General features: G+C 42.0%; 1 protein-coding gene across 1 annotated transcript in view; it reads left to right on the forward strand.

Moving 5' to 3' along the window:
- The window catches only part of TEX14 (testis expressed 14, intercellular bridge forming factor), a 72552-nt gene that overhangs the window by 51269 nt on the left and 4841 nt on the right, over positions 1-16442 (forward strand). Inside the window, exons 22-29 of the mRNA XM_041000883.1 lie at positions 662-731; positions 4412-4474; positions 5237-5364; positions 5608-5813; positions 7497-7593; positions 9510-9578; positions 11669-11740; positions 12811-12910. Of these exons, the coding sequence (XP_040856817.1) occupies positions 662-731; positions 4412-4474; positions 5237-5364; positions 5608-5813; positions 7497-7593; positions 9510-9578; positions 11669-11740; positions 12811-12910 (805 nt within the window). The remainder of the gene's footprint in view (positions 1-661; positions 732-4411; positions 4475-5236; positions 5365-5607; positions 5814-7496; positions 7594-9509; positions 9579-11668; positions 11741-12810; positions 12911-16442) is intronic.

A 16442-nucleotide genomic window follows, 5' to 3' on the forward strand; every position in this document is an offset into this window, starting at 1 on the left:
AGCTCTGGCTGTTGTGGCCACTTGGGGAATGAACCAGCAGAAGGAAGGAAGAGCTTTCTTTCTGTCTCTTCTCTCTTTATATCTAACTTTCCAATAAAAAACAAAAAATCAATCTTTTTAAAAAGAATAAACCGGGACAGTCCCAGGCTGAGAGGGAAAGTGGCTACCTGCCCTGTCTCCTTAGTACTCAGGACCCTATCCCACCCCTACTCCTTAAGTGCAGTTGGTGGCCAACGGGCGCAGTCAGTGCCCAGGGAATGTACAAGCTAATGGTCTTTTCTATTTGAATTCTCCAGTGAACAGTTTTTGGTCACAACATTCCTTGTTGTCTGTTGATAGGAATCAGGTCAGTAAGCTTTCTCAAAAAGACAAAGCATTTGTCTCCAGGAATAATTGTGTGGTCATGAAGAAGAGACTAATAAGTGGCCTGATTGTATGATGAGTATCAGAATGCAGATTTCCCTTCTGAATAAGGGAAATAAACTTTGAGAACAACCCCCACCCCACCCCTGTACCACTGAAACTAAACGTAATTAGGAAAACAGGTTGTTTATTGAAATCATTGCTCATTTTTCGACCTGACCAAAAGAAATTGTAGTAAATGAAAATGATCATTTGAGTTGGCAAAACTTTCATTCTTAAAATATATATATTTTTCCAGATGAGGAAAAGTTCCACTTTGAAAAGAATGCTGAGATTCTGATCAAGTCTCCCTTCCAGCTTAAACAAAGGTATGGTCTTACTGTTTCACTGTCTCAGGCTCCAAGGAGCAGTGTTCAGTGATGATAATGTCCCCATCTTTATATAATGCTTGTCTTTTTTCTTCAGTGAGGGAAAGGATATAATGCAGTAAGCACATTTGTAAATATCTATACGATATTGTCCACACATTTATTATACTATATGAATATTAACTTCCAGATATGAGTGCAGAACATGGTATTTGGCCGTTTTGGCCTGCTTTATTTCACTCAGCATAGTGATCTGCAATTCTATTGTTTTGCAGATTTCAAGATCTCATTCTTTTTTATAGCTAGTATTCATTCATTTTGTATGTACACCACATCAGTTGTCCATGATGGGCAAGTATGTTGAATTCTTCTCTTTGCTATTGTGAATTGGGCTTTAATAAACGTGGGAGTACATGCACCTTTTTCATATGTTGATTTCATTTCTTTTGGTTATATTCCTAGAAGTGGGATAACTGGGTCATATGGTAGACCTATTTTTAGTTTTTCAAGGAATCTCCATACTGTTTTCCAAAATGGCTGTAATAGTTTATATTCACACCAACAGCTTGTTATAATTCCTTTTCTCCACATCCTTGCCAGCATTTGTTATTTTTTGACTTTCTGATCATTGCTGCTCTAACTCGGTTAAGATGATAGTGAATTCCCTGGTGACTAATGATGCTGAGCATTTTTAAAATGTGTTTGTTGGCCATTTTGAACAATGTCAATTTAGCTCCTTTGTCCATTTATTAACTGGATTGTTTATTTTGTTGTTCAATTTATATGTTTTCGAATATCTTATGAAATATAGTCATTTACCAAATGCATACTTGCAAATATTTTCTCCCATTCTATTGGTTGTCTGTTAATTCTGTTGATTGCTTCCTTTACTATGGGGAGGCTGCTAACTTTGAGATATTATTATTCTTATTTTTACTTTTATTGCCTGTGCTTTTAAGGTTTGATCCAAAAAATGTTTTGCTTATCTTTGAATGTACTAGTTATTATCTTAGAAAAATTTGCTTTTATAGTTTGGCTTTATTTGCTGAGCTTTATTAGGATTTGGGGTGGTGGTGGGTCATTGTATTCAGATCATGACTGTGGCGTTCTACCCATGTATGACCGATCAAGGTCAAGGTTCTCAGGATTCTCAACCCTTGCATTCTGTTTCTCAGCTGTGGACAAGGGATGTGAACCCTTTCCAAGGAACAAGAAGTAATTAAATAGCTACTAGGTGTTTATCCCAGGGAGATGAAGACTCGTGTTCACACAAAAATACATCCATGCATGTGTACAGCAAATCCATTCGTAACAGCCCAATACTCCAATCTAGGGGTCCTTCTTACCAAATGAATGTGTTACAGACAGTGCTGTATCTCTGCTATGGACTCCTACTTAGCAGTAAAAAGCTCAAACCATTGATACTGCAACAACCGGGACACATCTCCAGAGAACAACACTGGATGGAAAAAGAATTCCAAAATGTTATTTTCTGTATGATTCCACTCAGGCATTTCGTCTTAAAATGATGAAACTATAGAAACAAAGAACACATTAATGCTTTCTAGATATTAAGGAAGGGATTGGGGAATGAGGGAAGTAGGCCTGGCTATAAACAAGCAGTTTAAAAGACATTCCATATCTTCACCATATCAATGCCAGTATCCTGGTTGTGATATTGATATACACTTTTGTAATATGTTACCAGTGGAAGAAACACCAGTTCTCTTGAAACTAAAAGGTTAATTAAAAAAAAAAAAAAACAGATATGCATGGACATGTGGTGCAGTGGGTTAAGCCACTGCTTGGGATGCACTCAGAGGTAGCAGGTAATGACTCAAATGCTTGGACCTCTGTACTCATGAGGGAGACTCAAAAGAAGCTCCCGGCTCCTGGCTTCATCTTGGTGTAGCCCTGGCTATTGCAGCCGTTTGGGGAGTAAACTAGTGGGTGGAAGACACACCCTCCCACCCCACCCCCACCACTCTTCTCTCTATAACTCTGCTTTTCAAATAAATAAATCTAAAAACAAAGATCAGAGAGCAGAGAGTTTATTTTTCCTAAGGCTAACACAGAAAGAGCAGACTAGATTATGAACAATTACAAACAGCCCTTAGATTTTAGTAGTATAAAACAATGAAAATGTCTTGCTCATGCTCCTGGTTGGCCAAGGATATTCTGTGCTATATTAACTTCTGCCGGAGACACAGTGTGAGGGAAGCTCCATTTCTATGCTTCCCTGATGGTTGAGGCAGGAAAAATGGAACATGGTGTATTTTGCAATGGCTGTTAGTTTTGGCCCAGAAGTAACTTGTCACTTCCTCAGATTTCATCGGTTAAAACAAATCATGGGGCCATTTACGTAAATTAAGAGGAACAAAAGCGCTATTCTGTTGTGTGCTTGGAATGAGAAACAAACATTTTCATGAACAGAACAAAGTTAGGACACAATCTAAAATCCCTGCTGTCTCCTTTATAGTGTTGGTCCTGTAGGATTCTTGCTGTTTTTAAGACTGTAAAAACAGGGGCAGGCATTTGGCCTGGCAATTAAGAGGCAGCTTGGGACACTGACATCTCATGCCTAGTTTTGAGTTCCAGCTCTGCTTCCGATTCTGACTTCCTGTTATTGTGCATCCTGGGGGAAGCAGAGGTTGATACCTCAAGCAGTTGGGTTCCTGCCACCATGTGGGAGATCGGGCTTGAATTCCGGCTCTCAGCTTCCATCTGATCTATTCACTGCTGTTGCCAGCATTTTGAGGTTGAAACAGCAAATGAGAGATTTATTTCTATCACTCTGCTTTTCAGATAAATAAAAAAAAAAAAATTTAAATATGGCTGCCTGCATTGTGTCACAATGGGTTAAGCTGCCTCTTAAACACCAGCATCTCATAGAGTACCAGTTCTAGTTTCAGTCGCTCCATTTCCAATCCTGCTTTCTGCTAATGTGCCTAGGAAGGCATCAGAAGGTGGCACAAGTGCTTGGGACCCATTGACCACGTGCGACTCCAAGATGGCATTCCTGGCTCCTGAATTTGGGCCTTGGCAAAGCCCTGGCTTTGTGGCAATTTGGGGAGTTGTCCTGCAAATAGAAGATTTCTCTTTGCTGTTTCCCTTCCTGCTTCCTTCCCCATCATTCTGCCTTTCAAATAAGTAGATCATTTTAAAAATATGAAAACATTTTTAGCAAGAAGCATTTGGCATGGAATCCGGCTTTTAGTTAGTATTTGGTAAATATTGAAATTGAGTCTTAAAATAGGGATTAAAACAAGTCCAGTTTGTCTTTTAGTATCTCCTGGAACTCTACAACAGGAAGCTGGCTCACTATCTTAAGGGCCAATGGCTGTGTCCCTGGTTCCAACATTGCGCTCTTAGCAAAGTTCCTACCCTCTGTTGGTTTTCACAGGAAGAGTCATATGGAATCCTGGCCTTTTTTGAGAGCCAAGCTGACCCATAGGGACTGTTTATAAAAACACTGGGAAAGAAATTGAGACTCAGAGGTGCTAGAAAACTTGAGTGTAGTCAGTGGCAGAACCAGAACCACACCCTACGCTTCACGCTTCTGAGCTTGGTGGCTTTTGCGATACTTCTCATTCTGGATGAATGAGCTGGTGTCTCTTGTACCAGGTTGATACACTGTACTGACAGAGACTTCCATAACTTGCCTACTTTCTCCTCTACAGCACTGGAGGCGAACAAGAGGAAACTTTAAAGGAGCCACCAAAGGAACTGAGAGAGAAAGACATGTATGGCCACCAAGGAGTTAGCTGCCTGCCTAAGGGTTCTGTGTAAAGTCTTAAGTTTTAATGAATGGTAGTTTCTTGTTTGTGAGAATCTATATTCTTTCCATTGCTTGTATAGACTTAATATGAATGGTTTTTTTCTTTCACTAAAAAGCCATTATTAAATTGCTGATATGAGTATTACTTTCCAAGGAAATACAATGATAATAGTATAAGTTTATACTTAAGATAGATAAGTTTTCCATTGAAATAATTCATAGCTGATGGAATGTGTCTAATGTTAGTGTCTCTTTTAAAGGTATTTTTGAGTATTCTCTTTAAGATACATAAGGTATTCTCTAATTCTGGATTTTTTTGTCAAGGGTATACTTTAAAATTTTCTGCTAAGAATATAATAGTCAGAAGGACAGGTACTTGACAGAGCTGCACAGAAGCCTGCATCTCCTATCAGAGTGCCTGCCTTGCAGTCCCAGCTGGGTTTTCAGGTCCAGCCTCCTGCTAGTGCGCCCTCTGCAGGGCAGCAGGTGGTGGTTCGAGCTGTGCGGCCTTACTACTCACCTGGCCGACTCTGTATGCCTCCCAAGTTTTTGACTTTGGCCTGCCCCAGGCCTAGCTGTTGTGGGCATTTGGGAAGCAAACCAGCAGGTGGAAGATCTCTGTATTTCAAATAAAATGAAACTAAATAAATAGAACTTGAAAAAAATAGGTATAATTTGTTAGGTTTTCTTAACATCTCCTCACAGTTACTCTGTACTTTTAATTCAGCTCACTGACAGACATCCAGGACCTGTCTAGTATCACCTGTGAACAAGATGGCTCTGTTAAGGAAGTTTTGTGCAGAACCCCCAGAATCAGCCATGCACCCACCAGTGTCAGCACTCCACTCAGCCCAGGTACTCACCCACAGAGAGCAGCCTTTTGGGAAAGGAACCTGGAGCCTCCGTCCCTTGGCTCTGGGTTTGGGGTCAGGTTCAGTGACTGCGTCCTGCCAGTGCAAGGATATTTGCTTAGGGGCTAAGACTGGAGAGAACAATCCCCTTTAACAGATTAGGTTAGAGAGAGAGACTCCTGGTAGAGGTATAGGATTTTGTGGGTTTTGTTTTTAAGTAATGTAAATGCCCTCTTTTCGACAACAGGGTCAGCTTCTTCAGCTGCCAGTCGGTATAAAAACTGCCTTGAAGATATCACATTTCAGGTTAAAACAGTGTCTAGCTGTTGCCGGAACAATCAAGAATCGGTTCAAACTTCGTCTGATAAATCTGCAACTGTCCGAGAGAGAGCCAAGAGTCTAGAATCTCTCTTTCCTTCCTGTGAGACATCCCCTTCCAGACTGGCTGCTCTGGTAAGTCCGAACACCTTAGACACTCCAGTAGTCAGCTCACATATCTCAATGATCCAGAGAGCTGAGACTTTTCCAAAGCCATTAAGAAATCAAGAAATCCCGGGCCCAGCTGCATGGCCTAGCGGCTAAAGTCCTCGCCTTGAATGCGCCAGGATCCCATATGGGCGCTGGTTCTAATCCCGGCAGCTCCACTTCCCATCCAGCTCCCTAATTGTGGCCTGGGAAAGCAGTCGAGGACTGCCCAAAGCTTTGGGACCCTGTACCCACATCGCAGACCTAGAAGAGGTTCTTGGTTCCTGGCTTTGGATCGTTATAACATCGGCCTTTGCTCTCACTTGGGGAGTGAATCATCGGACAGAAGATCTTCCTCTCTGTCTCTCCTCTCTGTATATCCACCTTTCCAATAAAAATAAAATAAATCTTAAAGAAAAGAAGAAGAAGAAGAAGAAGAAAACAAGAAATAAGCTGGGCTCCTGCAGACCACCTTGGGAGCTCCGCTCCGGAGGCTGTGTGGTAGGAGCCTTCTGTTTTGCTTAACCTTTCTGCGACTCTCTTGGCTACTTGCTTATGAGTTTTGACTGAACTCTTTCTCTGAACTTCTGATCATCAGCCTGCAGGAAAAACACCCTTTCCCTTCTTCTCTTTCTCTGCACCTCCTTCTATCATTATTACTTTTTAAAACGATTTATTACTTATTATTATTTTTTAAAGATTTGTGTTTATTTTTATTGGGAAGTCAGTTTGTTTATTACAGAGAGAAAGACAGGCAGAAAGATCTTTCATTTGCTGGTTCACTCCAAAAGTGGCTGCAATGGCCAGAGCTGAGCCGATCTGAATCCAGGATCTAGGAGCTTCTTCCAGGTCTCCCATATGGGTGCAGGGTCCCAAGGCTTTGGGTCGTCCTCTACTGCTTTTCCAGGTCACAAACAGGGAGCTGGATGGAAGTGGAGCTGCTGGGATATGAACTGGCACCTGAATGGAATCTTGGAGCATGCAAGGCAGGACTTCAGCTGCTAGGCTACTGTGTTGGGCCATTATTATTATTATTAGTAGTAGTAGTAGTAGTTGTTGTTCTTTTCCTCCTTCTTCTCCCCTGTGTTCATTTGTGCAGTTTCAAGAAAACTACACATTCATGGAGCTGTTGCCATGGTGTAGTAGGTTAAGTCTCTACCTGGCAGCCCATATCGTGCCAGTTTGAGTCCCAGCTACTCCAAATCCCATCCAGCTTTCTGCAGATGTGCCTGGAACAGCAGCAGCAGATGCCAAGTGCTTGGGTTCCTGCAGCTGCATGGGAGACCTGGAAGAAGCTTCTGGATCTTGGTTTCAGCCTGTCCCAGTCTTGGCCATTGTGGCCATTTGGGGAGTGAACCAGCGGATGGAAGAGCTCTCTGTTTCTCTCTCTCTGCCAACAAATTCTTTGTTTTCATTCAGTGACTGTTAATTGGGTAGGTTCTGGATGCCAGATACCTCAGCAGGCATTCCTGCTGTATACTGCCTGCTCTACAAGTGCTTGCTGGCCAGTGAGAAAGACCAGCCTGTTGTAGCACAGAGATCAATACTGAGAGCTTTGGAGGCACAGAGGGGTGAGAAGGCTTCCCAGAGGATGTGATTTGTGAATGAGTTTAATAAAATGAGTGGAAGTGACTGAACACATATGTTTGTTACCATGTTTATGTCTTTCAGAAAAGATCATTTACATATAATAGAACTAGCTCATCCAGCATTGCTAAGGCATCTGGAACATCACCTCAAGCCGTTCAGAGAAGGAGCCTGCCTAAAGGTACGCTGGAGTTATTCCCGAAATAGAAGCACATGGTAGTAAGCTTAAGATGACACTCATCCTTAATGCTATACTTGAGTCAGACAAAATGCCATTTCTCCCTTGATGGTAAAGCATAGTTATTACAGCAAACTTGGAGAATAAACAACTTTAAAAAATGATCACTAAACCCTACTTTAATTCTTTAACCACATGTGTATTTTCATGCGTACTTTTTTCATATTTTTACAAACATATAAACCTTCTTTAACACAGTTGAAATATTGTATATCAGTTCTGGAGTGTTTTTCTCCCTTGATAGTGTAGTTCAAGGATTTTTTTTTGTCATCAAATTATTCATAAATGTATATAATAGCTACTGAGTTGATCTTGAACCCAGGAGCCCGGAGCCTCCTCTGGGTCTCCCACGTGGGTGCAGGGTCCCAAAACTTTGGGCCGTCCTCGACTGCTTTCCCAGGCCACAAGCAGGGAGGGAGCTGGATGGGAAGCAGGGCTGCCGGGATCAGAACTGGCGACCATATGGGATCCCGGCACATGCAAGGTGAGGACTTTAGCCACTAGGCTACTGTGGCAGGCCCAAGGGTACTGTTTGAAAGTCTGTGGACACTGCCATAGTTTGATAGCAAGGATGACCCCCTCCTCCTCCTGCCCTGTGGACAAAGGAGAAAAAAAAAAACCTGAAACATCTCTGCCACACGCCTTCCTTCGTACCTGGACCTCCCCGTCTTAACCAGAGGCCCACATGGGTGTGCATCCTCTCAACTCTCTAGACAATAGCAAAAAGAAAATCAAATAGGTTAAAAAAACAGGTTTTGGAAAAATGGAATTAAAGGATTTTTATTTTGGTGCAAAAAAACTGAAATCAACGTGTTTTTTTTCATAGTATGCATTTTTCAAGAACTTTCGAAGCCTCCTTATATATTGTTGCTTAACCATTCCTTTCTGTTAAAGATTTGTCATTTTCTCTCTCTTGTTTTTTTACATATCTTCATCTACACATGTCTGTTCCTTAGGAAAGATTATCAGGTGATGGTCTGTGAATCAAAGATTCTGGGAATGTTAACAGCTCTTGAAGCGTATTTATTACATTGGAACAACTGAGAATTTTCCTCAGAGAGACAAGAATTTTGTGAATTATTTCAAGGAATTTTGGTTAATATAATATAATTGAGCAAGACCTGAGTGTGGTTGTTTTATACTCCCTGATGTTATCACTTACAGAGAAAGGTCTCCTGCTCTGTGCTTTTGTTCATTTAGCTGATTCAGAAACTCTGATCCCTTTAGCAGCCCTGGTCTAAACTGGCTTCTTGTAAGAATTATTCCTTGGTGCCAGTGTCATAGAATAGTAGGGTGAGCCTCTGCCTGTAGTACTGCAATCCTGTATGGCATTGGCTTGAGTCCCAGCTGCTCCACTTCTGATCCAGCTCCTTGTTAATGGCCTGGGTAGACAGTGGAGGAAGATTCAATTCCTTAAGTCTGCACCCATATGGGAGACCTGGAAGAAGCTCCTGGCTCTATACTGGCTCCGTACTAGTTGTTGGCAGCCATCTGGGGAGTGAACCAGTAGATGGAGGATCTCCTGTCTCTCCTTCTGTCTGTAACTGCATTTCCAATAAAATAAAATACATAGATAATAAAATTCATAGCTTACTTTTCCCTTAGGAAGGGAGGAGCACAGACAAAGCAGTTCTGGAGGAAGGACTGATGTAGGCAGTGGCTTGGGCTGATGGGACAGAAAAGTTGTTTGAATAGTAGGAATTCCATGCTAGAGCTGTTATATAGGGGGCTTATTCCTCCCTCAATTTTTGTCATCACTGAGAAATCCTTAGTGAGGTGTATTCGGGAGCTTTGAACAATCTGAGTCAAGTCCAGAAAGGTTTTAAGTCATCTTCTCCTTTTTCTTTTTAAAGAACTAGTAGAAGCCATTTCCCAGCATCACATTGATGAATTACCACCACCAGCTCAGGAATTTCTTGATGAAATTGGTAAGGGTTATTTATTATTTAGTACAGGATCTGTTTCTTGTCCTGCTTGGAAGAACCAACTCACAGCCTGCATTGTAACTTCCTTCTCTTGAGTGTCTGAATGTGTGTAATTTAGGAAGGGTAACAATCTCCTCCATTAAAGACCTATTGCCTGGTATAAGAGTTTGCCTATGTTGTTATTTTGTTATTTAAAAACTTAATGGTAGGCCCTGACCCAATAACTCAATGGCTAAATCTTTACCTTGCAAGCACAGGGCTCATATGGTACTAGTTTGTGTTCTGGCAGCTCCACTGCCCATCTAGCTTCCTACTTATGGTCTGGGAAAGCAGCAGAGGAGTATGGCCCAAAACCTTGGGATCTTGCCACTCGTGTGGGAGACCCTGAAGAAGCTCCTAGCTCCTGGCTTCAGATCAGCTCTTCTCCAGCCATTGTGGCCATTTGGGGAATGAAACAGCAGGTGGAAATTTTTTCTGTCTCTCCTTTGCATAAATTTGACATGCTTTTCCAATAAAAATAAACAAATCTTTAAAAACAAATCTATGGTAGTGGGCCCAGCGCAATAGCATAGTGATTAAGGTCCTCGCCTTGAATGTCCCGGGATCCCATTTGGGTGCCGGTTCTAATCCAGGTGGCTCCACTTCCCATCAAGCTCCCTGCCAGTGGCCTGGGAAAGCAATCAAGGACGGCTCAGCTCCAGCCGTCGCAGCTACTTGGGGAGTGAATCATTGGATGGAAGATCTTCCTCTCTGCCTCTCCTCTCTGTATATCCATCTTTCCAATAAAAATAAATAAATCTTTTTTTAAAAAAATTAAATGGTAGCAACTCTAAGGAAAAATCAACTTCCAGTGGTTTATGATGATGATTTTAATTTAGTAAAGGAAGTCTTAGCTCTGTTTCGAGACAAACCAGCCATTCCTTAGAGTCCTGACATCTGGCTGCTCTGCTTTGTCCTTGGGATTGTTTTGAGTAAAGCAAACACCTCAGAAATGCGAAGCAGAAGAGTGAGTTTAGCAGATGCTTACCTTGGTCTAGTGAGCATCACCTTGGAATGAAAATGATGAGTATTCTTTGTCTTGTGTTTTTCTATCAACCATGATGGAAAATAGGGAATGTGGTTTAGTGCGGAAGCATTTGGATTGTTCTGATGATTTATACACTTTTTGAAAGATTTATTTTTATTAGAAAGGCAGATATTACAGAGGGAAGGAGAGACAGAGCATCTTCATTCCACTGGTTTACACTCCAAGTGAGTGCAATGACTGGAGCTGAGCCGATCTACAGCTGGGAGCCAGGAGCTTCTTCCAGGTCTCCCATATGGATGCAGGGTCCCAAGGCTTTGGGTCATGCTCTACTGCTTTTCCAGCCACAAACAGGGAGCTGGATGGGAAGTGGAACAGTCGGGACAAGAACCAGTGCTCATATGGGGTTCCAACATTTGAAGGGGGAGAATTAGCCAATTGAGCCATTGCCTTATGCCCCATTTACAAACTTAGAGAGTGTGTAAACAAGACATTAAAACATAAGCCTTAGAACTGGACTGCTTGAATTTAAATCTCAGTTCTACAATTTTTATCTGTGTGCTTTCAGACAAATTCTTTAATCTTAATTTTCTCATATATTAAACAGGAATGACAATAATACAGTCACTCTCAAAGTTATTGTCAAGATTAATTGTAAACATGAATCCTTACTCAACATCCATAGCTGCTTAGAAACAGTACCTGCCACATGGGGCTTGGTACGTGTGATCTATCATCATCACCTTTGTCTTAATTTTGTGTATTGCATGGGAGTTTTTCAGCCTTGAAGAACTTCCTTCAAACCTGAAATCCTAAAGCAGTGGTTCTTGTGCTGTATCAAACATTAGAATCACTTGAAGACTTGTTAGACTATAAATTACTTGGCCCACAGCTGCAAACTTTCTAGTTCAGTAGGTCTAGGATAAAGCCTGAGGATTTTTATCCTGAACAAGTGCCCAGGTTACGCTAATAGTGCTGTTCTAAGGACCACTCTTGATAACTACTGCCCTAGAAATTGGTGACATTAAAAAAAAAAGACATGTTACTTTCTGCTTTTGTGTCTTGACAGAGCTCTTGAAGCAACAGCAGGCCTCATCCACAGGACTGCACACAGCACATGATCCAGTCATCACTGCAAATGGTAAGCTAAGTCTGCAGATGTGTTACGCTGAGTTCTTTTTTGTCTTTGTTCTAAAGATTTATTCACTTTCTCAGAGATCTTTCATCTGCTGGCTCACTCCCAAGATGGCTGCACTAGCTGGAGTTGGGCCCTTCCAAAATGAGGAGGTTCTTCCAGGTCGCTCACGTGGGTGCAGGGGCTCAAGTACTTGGGCCATCCTCTGCTGCTTTCCTAGGCCATAAACAGGGAGTGAATCAGAAGTGGAGCAATCAGGACTCAAGCTGGTGCTCGTATGGGTGGGATGCCAGCGCCACGGATGGCATCTTTACCCACCACACCATAGCGCTGGGCTCATGACATCAAGTTCTTACTGTTACACTGTCCTTGGCAGCACAGTGGTACCTATGGGAAAGTGTGCCTGTGAGGTCAGGAACACTTCCACCTCAACTCTCTCGTCATCACTTCACCAGTTTCTTTTGTTACGGCAAATTGTTTACAATCTCTGAGTCTCGGTCATTTCATCTGTAAAATGGAAATAAAAATTCCTAACATAATTTACATAATAGCAACAGCTTCCGCATAGCAGCTGGTACACTGTAAAATACCTAGCAAATGTTAGTTCTCTTCCCATTCACTATAGGACTGCTGGCAGGATTGAGACAGCATATGTAAAATGCTTGGCATATATTAAAGGGTACACCCCTTCCCCACCCAAATTCCTTCCTTGGGGATCTAATCTAGAATACCCAACCAGTGAAATAGGGTAGTCCCTGAAAGTAAATCTGCATTTTGTTGTCAGGGTTACTTGTCGTCTTTTATGTGCCCCTTCTTTTCTGTTTTCATTTGAGTCTTGGCACAGGTCAGGTTTCCTGGAGCTTCACTTGGCATCAGAGAGCTGGCAGGACCCCAGAAGCAGCTGCTGTGAATCCAGGCATCCTGCCGACTGCCACCTGGCCCCTGTTCTCATGGGAAGAGGGGAGTGGGAACGAGCACATTGCATACTTGGGGCACTAATGATTAGCCTTCATTTTAAGGCTGGCTTTCTGAAAATTTTTTTGTTCTAATAAAATTATTCTTTCAACCATTTTTAGATCAAAAACATTTAGAAGAGCAAGAAACTGATAGTAAAAAAGAAGATAGCAGTATGCACTGGACCAAAGAATCTCAGGATCTAGGGGAGGACACAGAGAGGTAACAGAAAAAGCTGGGTGTGGGTTTTTAAAACTGTGATTTTATTGTACTCCTTTAAAAAAAATGCTCATAAAGAAGGGGGGTAAAGTTAGTCTTTTTCATATTGCCTTAATAGTCCTTATTTCTAAAAGGCTTTTTGTGCTTTTAAAAAATTGTCATTTTTAGTTATTTATTGTGAAAGTTTATTATGTTTTTATTTGAAAAGCAGAGTTAACAGACACAGAGAGAGAACTTCCATCCACAGGTTCATTTCCCAGATGGCCATAACTGCTTGGAACTTGGTCTGTCTGAAGCGAGGAGCCTCCTCCAGGTTTCTATATGGGTGCAGGTCCCCAAGCACTTGGGCCATCTTGTGCTGCTTTTCCAGACATGTCAGCAAGGAGCTAGTTCAGAAATGAAACAGCCGGGTCTCCACAGGCACCCATATGGCACTGCAGGCAGCTACCTAATTCTCTAGGCTATAGCTTCTGTCGCAGTTTTTTGCTCTTAATTTTAAAAAATGTGATAAAATACATATCACATAAGTTTTACCATTACCATTTTAAATTTGCAGTTCAGTGGTGTCAAGTATACAGATGATGGTTGACTTACCAATGTTTTGGCTTCGCAGTAGTAGAAGAACAATACCATTCAGCAGGAGCTGCACTTTGAATTTACTCTCTTTGCAGGCTTGTGATAGGGGGCTCAGTACTTGTGGTAGGGGGCAGCCATCTGCAGCTCCTAGTCAGCCCCATCTCTTGGAAAATAACAGCTGTCATACAGCATGTCGTGTTACTAGGCTAGGATTTCAGCAGATTAGGCCTGTTGAATGAATGCGTTTTAATTCACCATAGTTTAAAAAGGTTTATTTACCAGGAAGGTAGAGTTACAAGACAGAGAGACAGAGATCTTCCATCTGTTGGTTTATTCCTCAGATGGCAAAATTAATAAAGAAAGAAAAAAATAATGAATTAAAACAAACAACAACAACAAAATATTCCTTAGATGGCTGCGGTACCTCAGGCTGGGTTAGGCACAGGTTATTGACCATTTGAATATCTTCTTTGGATAAATATTTGAATTCTTTGTGAGATTTTACAAGAGTTATTTGGGGTTTTCAATTTTGTTGTGTAAGTTCTTATGTTTTTGTTTTTTGTTTGTTTTGGTTTTACTTTGTTTTGTGAGGTAAACATTGATTTCAGCATCTTTTTAAAACATTTTAGTAAAAGGTCATGGGAGAGGATTTTTAGTTCTTTGTAGCCAGTAAGGGACAGTAAGGACAGCCATCCAGGAGATCCAGTTTAACAGTACAAGGCTGCCTGAGCAACCTGATTCTGTTCCTGCTTCAGTACTCTCCTTGCACCTGTGTGAGGTGAACCATTTAGCTCACCTGCTTTGCCTCGTGACTTTTCTTGCCTTCTCGTTCAGGACTGGGACTATGGTGAAATAAATGAGATACACAATACACAATAAATGAGGTACAAAATCTAAGGGAACACCAAAAAAAATAAATTGTCAAAAAGGTAATACTTTAATGCAACTTATATATTTTTAAGATTACTTATTTTGATTGCAAAGTCAGATTTACAGAGACAAGGAAAGACAAAGGAAGATCTTCTATCTGCTGGTTCACTCCCCAAGTGGCTGCAAAAGCCTTGCTGAGCCGATCTGAAGCCAGAATCCAGGACACAAGGCTTTGGACCATCTTCCACTGCGTTCCCGCCTTCCAAAGCCATAAACAGGAGCTGGCTGGGAAGTGGAGCATCCAGGACACAAAATGGCACCCTTATGGGATCCTGGTACATGCAAGGCAAGGACTTGTAGCCACTGAGGCTACCACGCTGGGCCCAACGCAATATTTTAAAAAATCAAATTTAATGCGAAAACATTCATGATGAACAAAGCATGTGGAATTTAAAGAGCAGGAACTGAGTGTGTACCTGTGCTCATTACCTGGTCCCTTCCTTGGGGAAGGGACACACTTAACCAGAAGTACATGGGAGACAGGGCATGTCCAGCTTAGCAATGCCATCTAGAACCCAGGGTTGCTTGCTTTAAATTTGAGAGGAAAAAAAAATCTGAGAGGAAAAGCTCACATCTTCTGGTTCACTCTCTATGAGTAGCCTGGGCCAGGTTAAAACCAAAAACCGTGAACTCAGTCCAGGTGTCCAACAATAGTGACAGGGCCTAACTACTCAGAATAGCACTGTGCTGCCTTCCAGGGTAGGCACTGGCAGAAAGCTGGAATCAGGAGTAGAGCCCAGCATCAAACCTCTGATAGAGGGCATGGCTGTCTTAACTGCTAAGTCAAATGCAAGCCCTGAGACTTAGTCTATTTTGGTCTTGCTGATCTCCTTTCCCCATCATGCTGGCCTTTATGTTGTGTTCTGACTGTCACCTGGTTACAAGATGGTTTCTGCTGTCTACATACCAGATGTAAGTTTTTTTTTTTTTTAGACTTACTCATTTTGGAAAGAACTACAGAGACAAATATTCTCTCTGTATTCTGTCTGCTGGTTCACTCCCTAGATGATCATAATGACCAGCACTGGGCCAAGCTGAAGCCAGAACCTAGGAGTTCCATCTGGGTCTACCATGTGGGTAATAGGGGCCAAAGCACTCGGGCCTTCTGCTGCTGTATTTATTCATTTAGTTATTTTATTGAAAAGGCAGATATTCAGATAGGAGGAGAGACAGAGAGGAAGATCTTTCATCCAATGGCTCACTCTCCAAGTGGCCACAACAGCTGGAGCTGCACCAAACCGAAGCCAGGAGCTTCTTCCGGAGCAGGGTCCCAGGGCTTTGGGCTGTTTTTGACTGCTTTCCAACGCCATAATCAGGGAGTTTGACTGTTTTTCCTAGGCCATTTAGCAGGGAGCTGAATCAGAGGTAGAGCAGCTAGAATCTGAACCAGTTTCCACAAGGGATGCATGTTAGTGCTAGCCCTACAAGGGAATATTTCAACTGACGTTTTTGACCTTTTTCTTTTATTCTTTTTTTTTTTTTTTTTTTTGAGGAAAGCAAAAACTCTCAAAAGCCTTTTTCAGAAGTCATCTGCTTACATTTCATTGACCAGACAGTGACACATGACCATTGTTAAGTGCAGGAATGACTGGAAATTTAATTTTTATTTATTTATTTTTAAGATTTATTTATTTTTATTACAAAGTCAGATATACAGAAAGGAGGAGAGATAGAGGAGGAAGATCTTCTGTCTGATGACTCACTCCCCAAATGAGCGCAACAGCTGGTGCTATGCCTATCCAAAGCCAGGAGCCAGGAACCTCCTCTGGGTCTCCCACATGGGTGCAGGGTCCCAAGGCTTTGGGCCATCCTAAACTGCTTTCTCAGGCCACAAGCAGGGAGCTGGATGGGAAGTGGAGCAGCCAGGATTAGAACCGGCACCCATATGGGATGCTGGCGCATTCAAGGCAAGGACTTTAGCTGCTAGGCCATACCACCGGGCTCAGACACAGGATCTTGCATCAAGCTTTATGGGTAGTGATTTCATGGATGCTGAGGACTTCTTGTCAAGGGGCTCCAGGCTGTTTTT

Source organism: Ochotona curzoniae, unplaced genomic scaffold, assembly GCF_017591425.1.
Source record: "Ochotona curzoniae isolate NIBS_2020 unplaced genomic scaffold, NIBS_Ocur_1.0 scaffold_2453, whole genome shotgun sequence".
In the NCBI taxonomy this organism is placed as follows: domain Eukaryota; kingdom Metazoa; phylum Chordata; class Mammalia; order Lagomorpha; family Ochotonidae; genus Ochotona; species Ochotona curzoniae.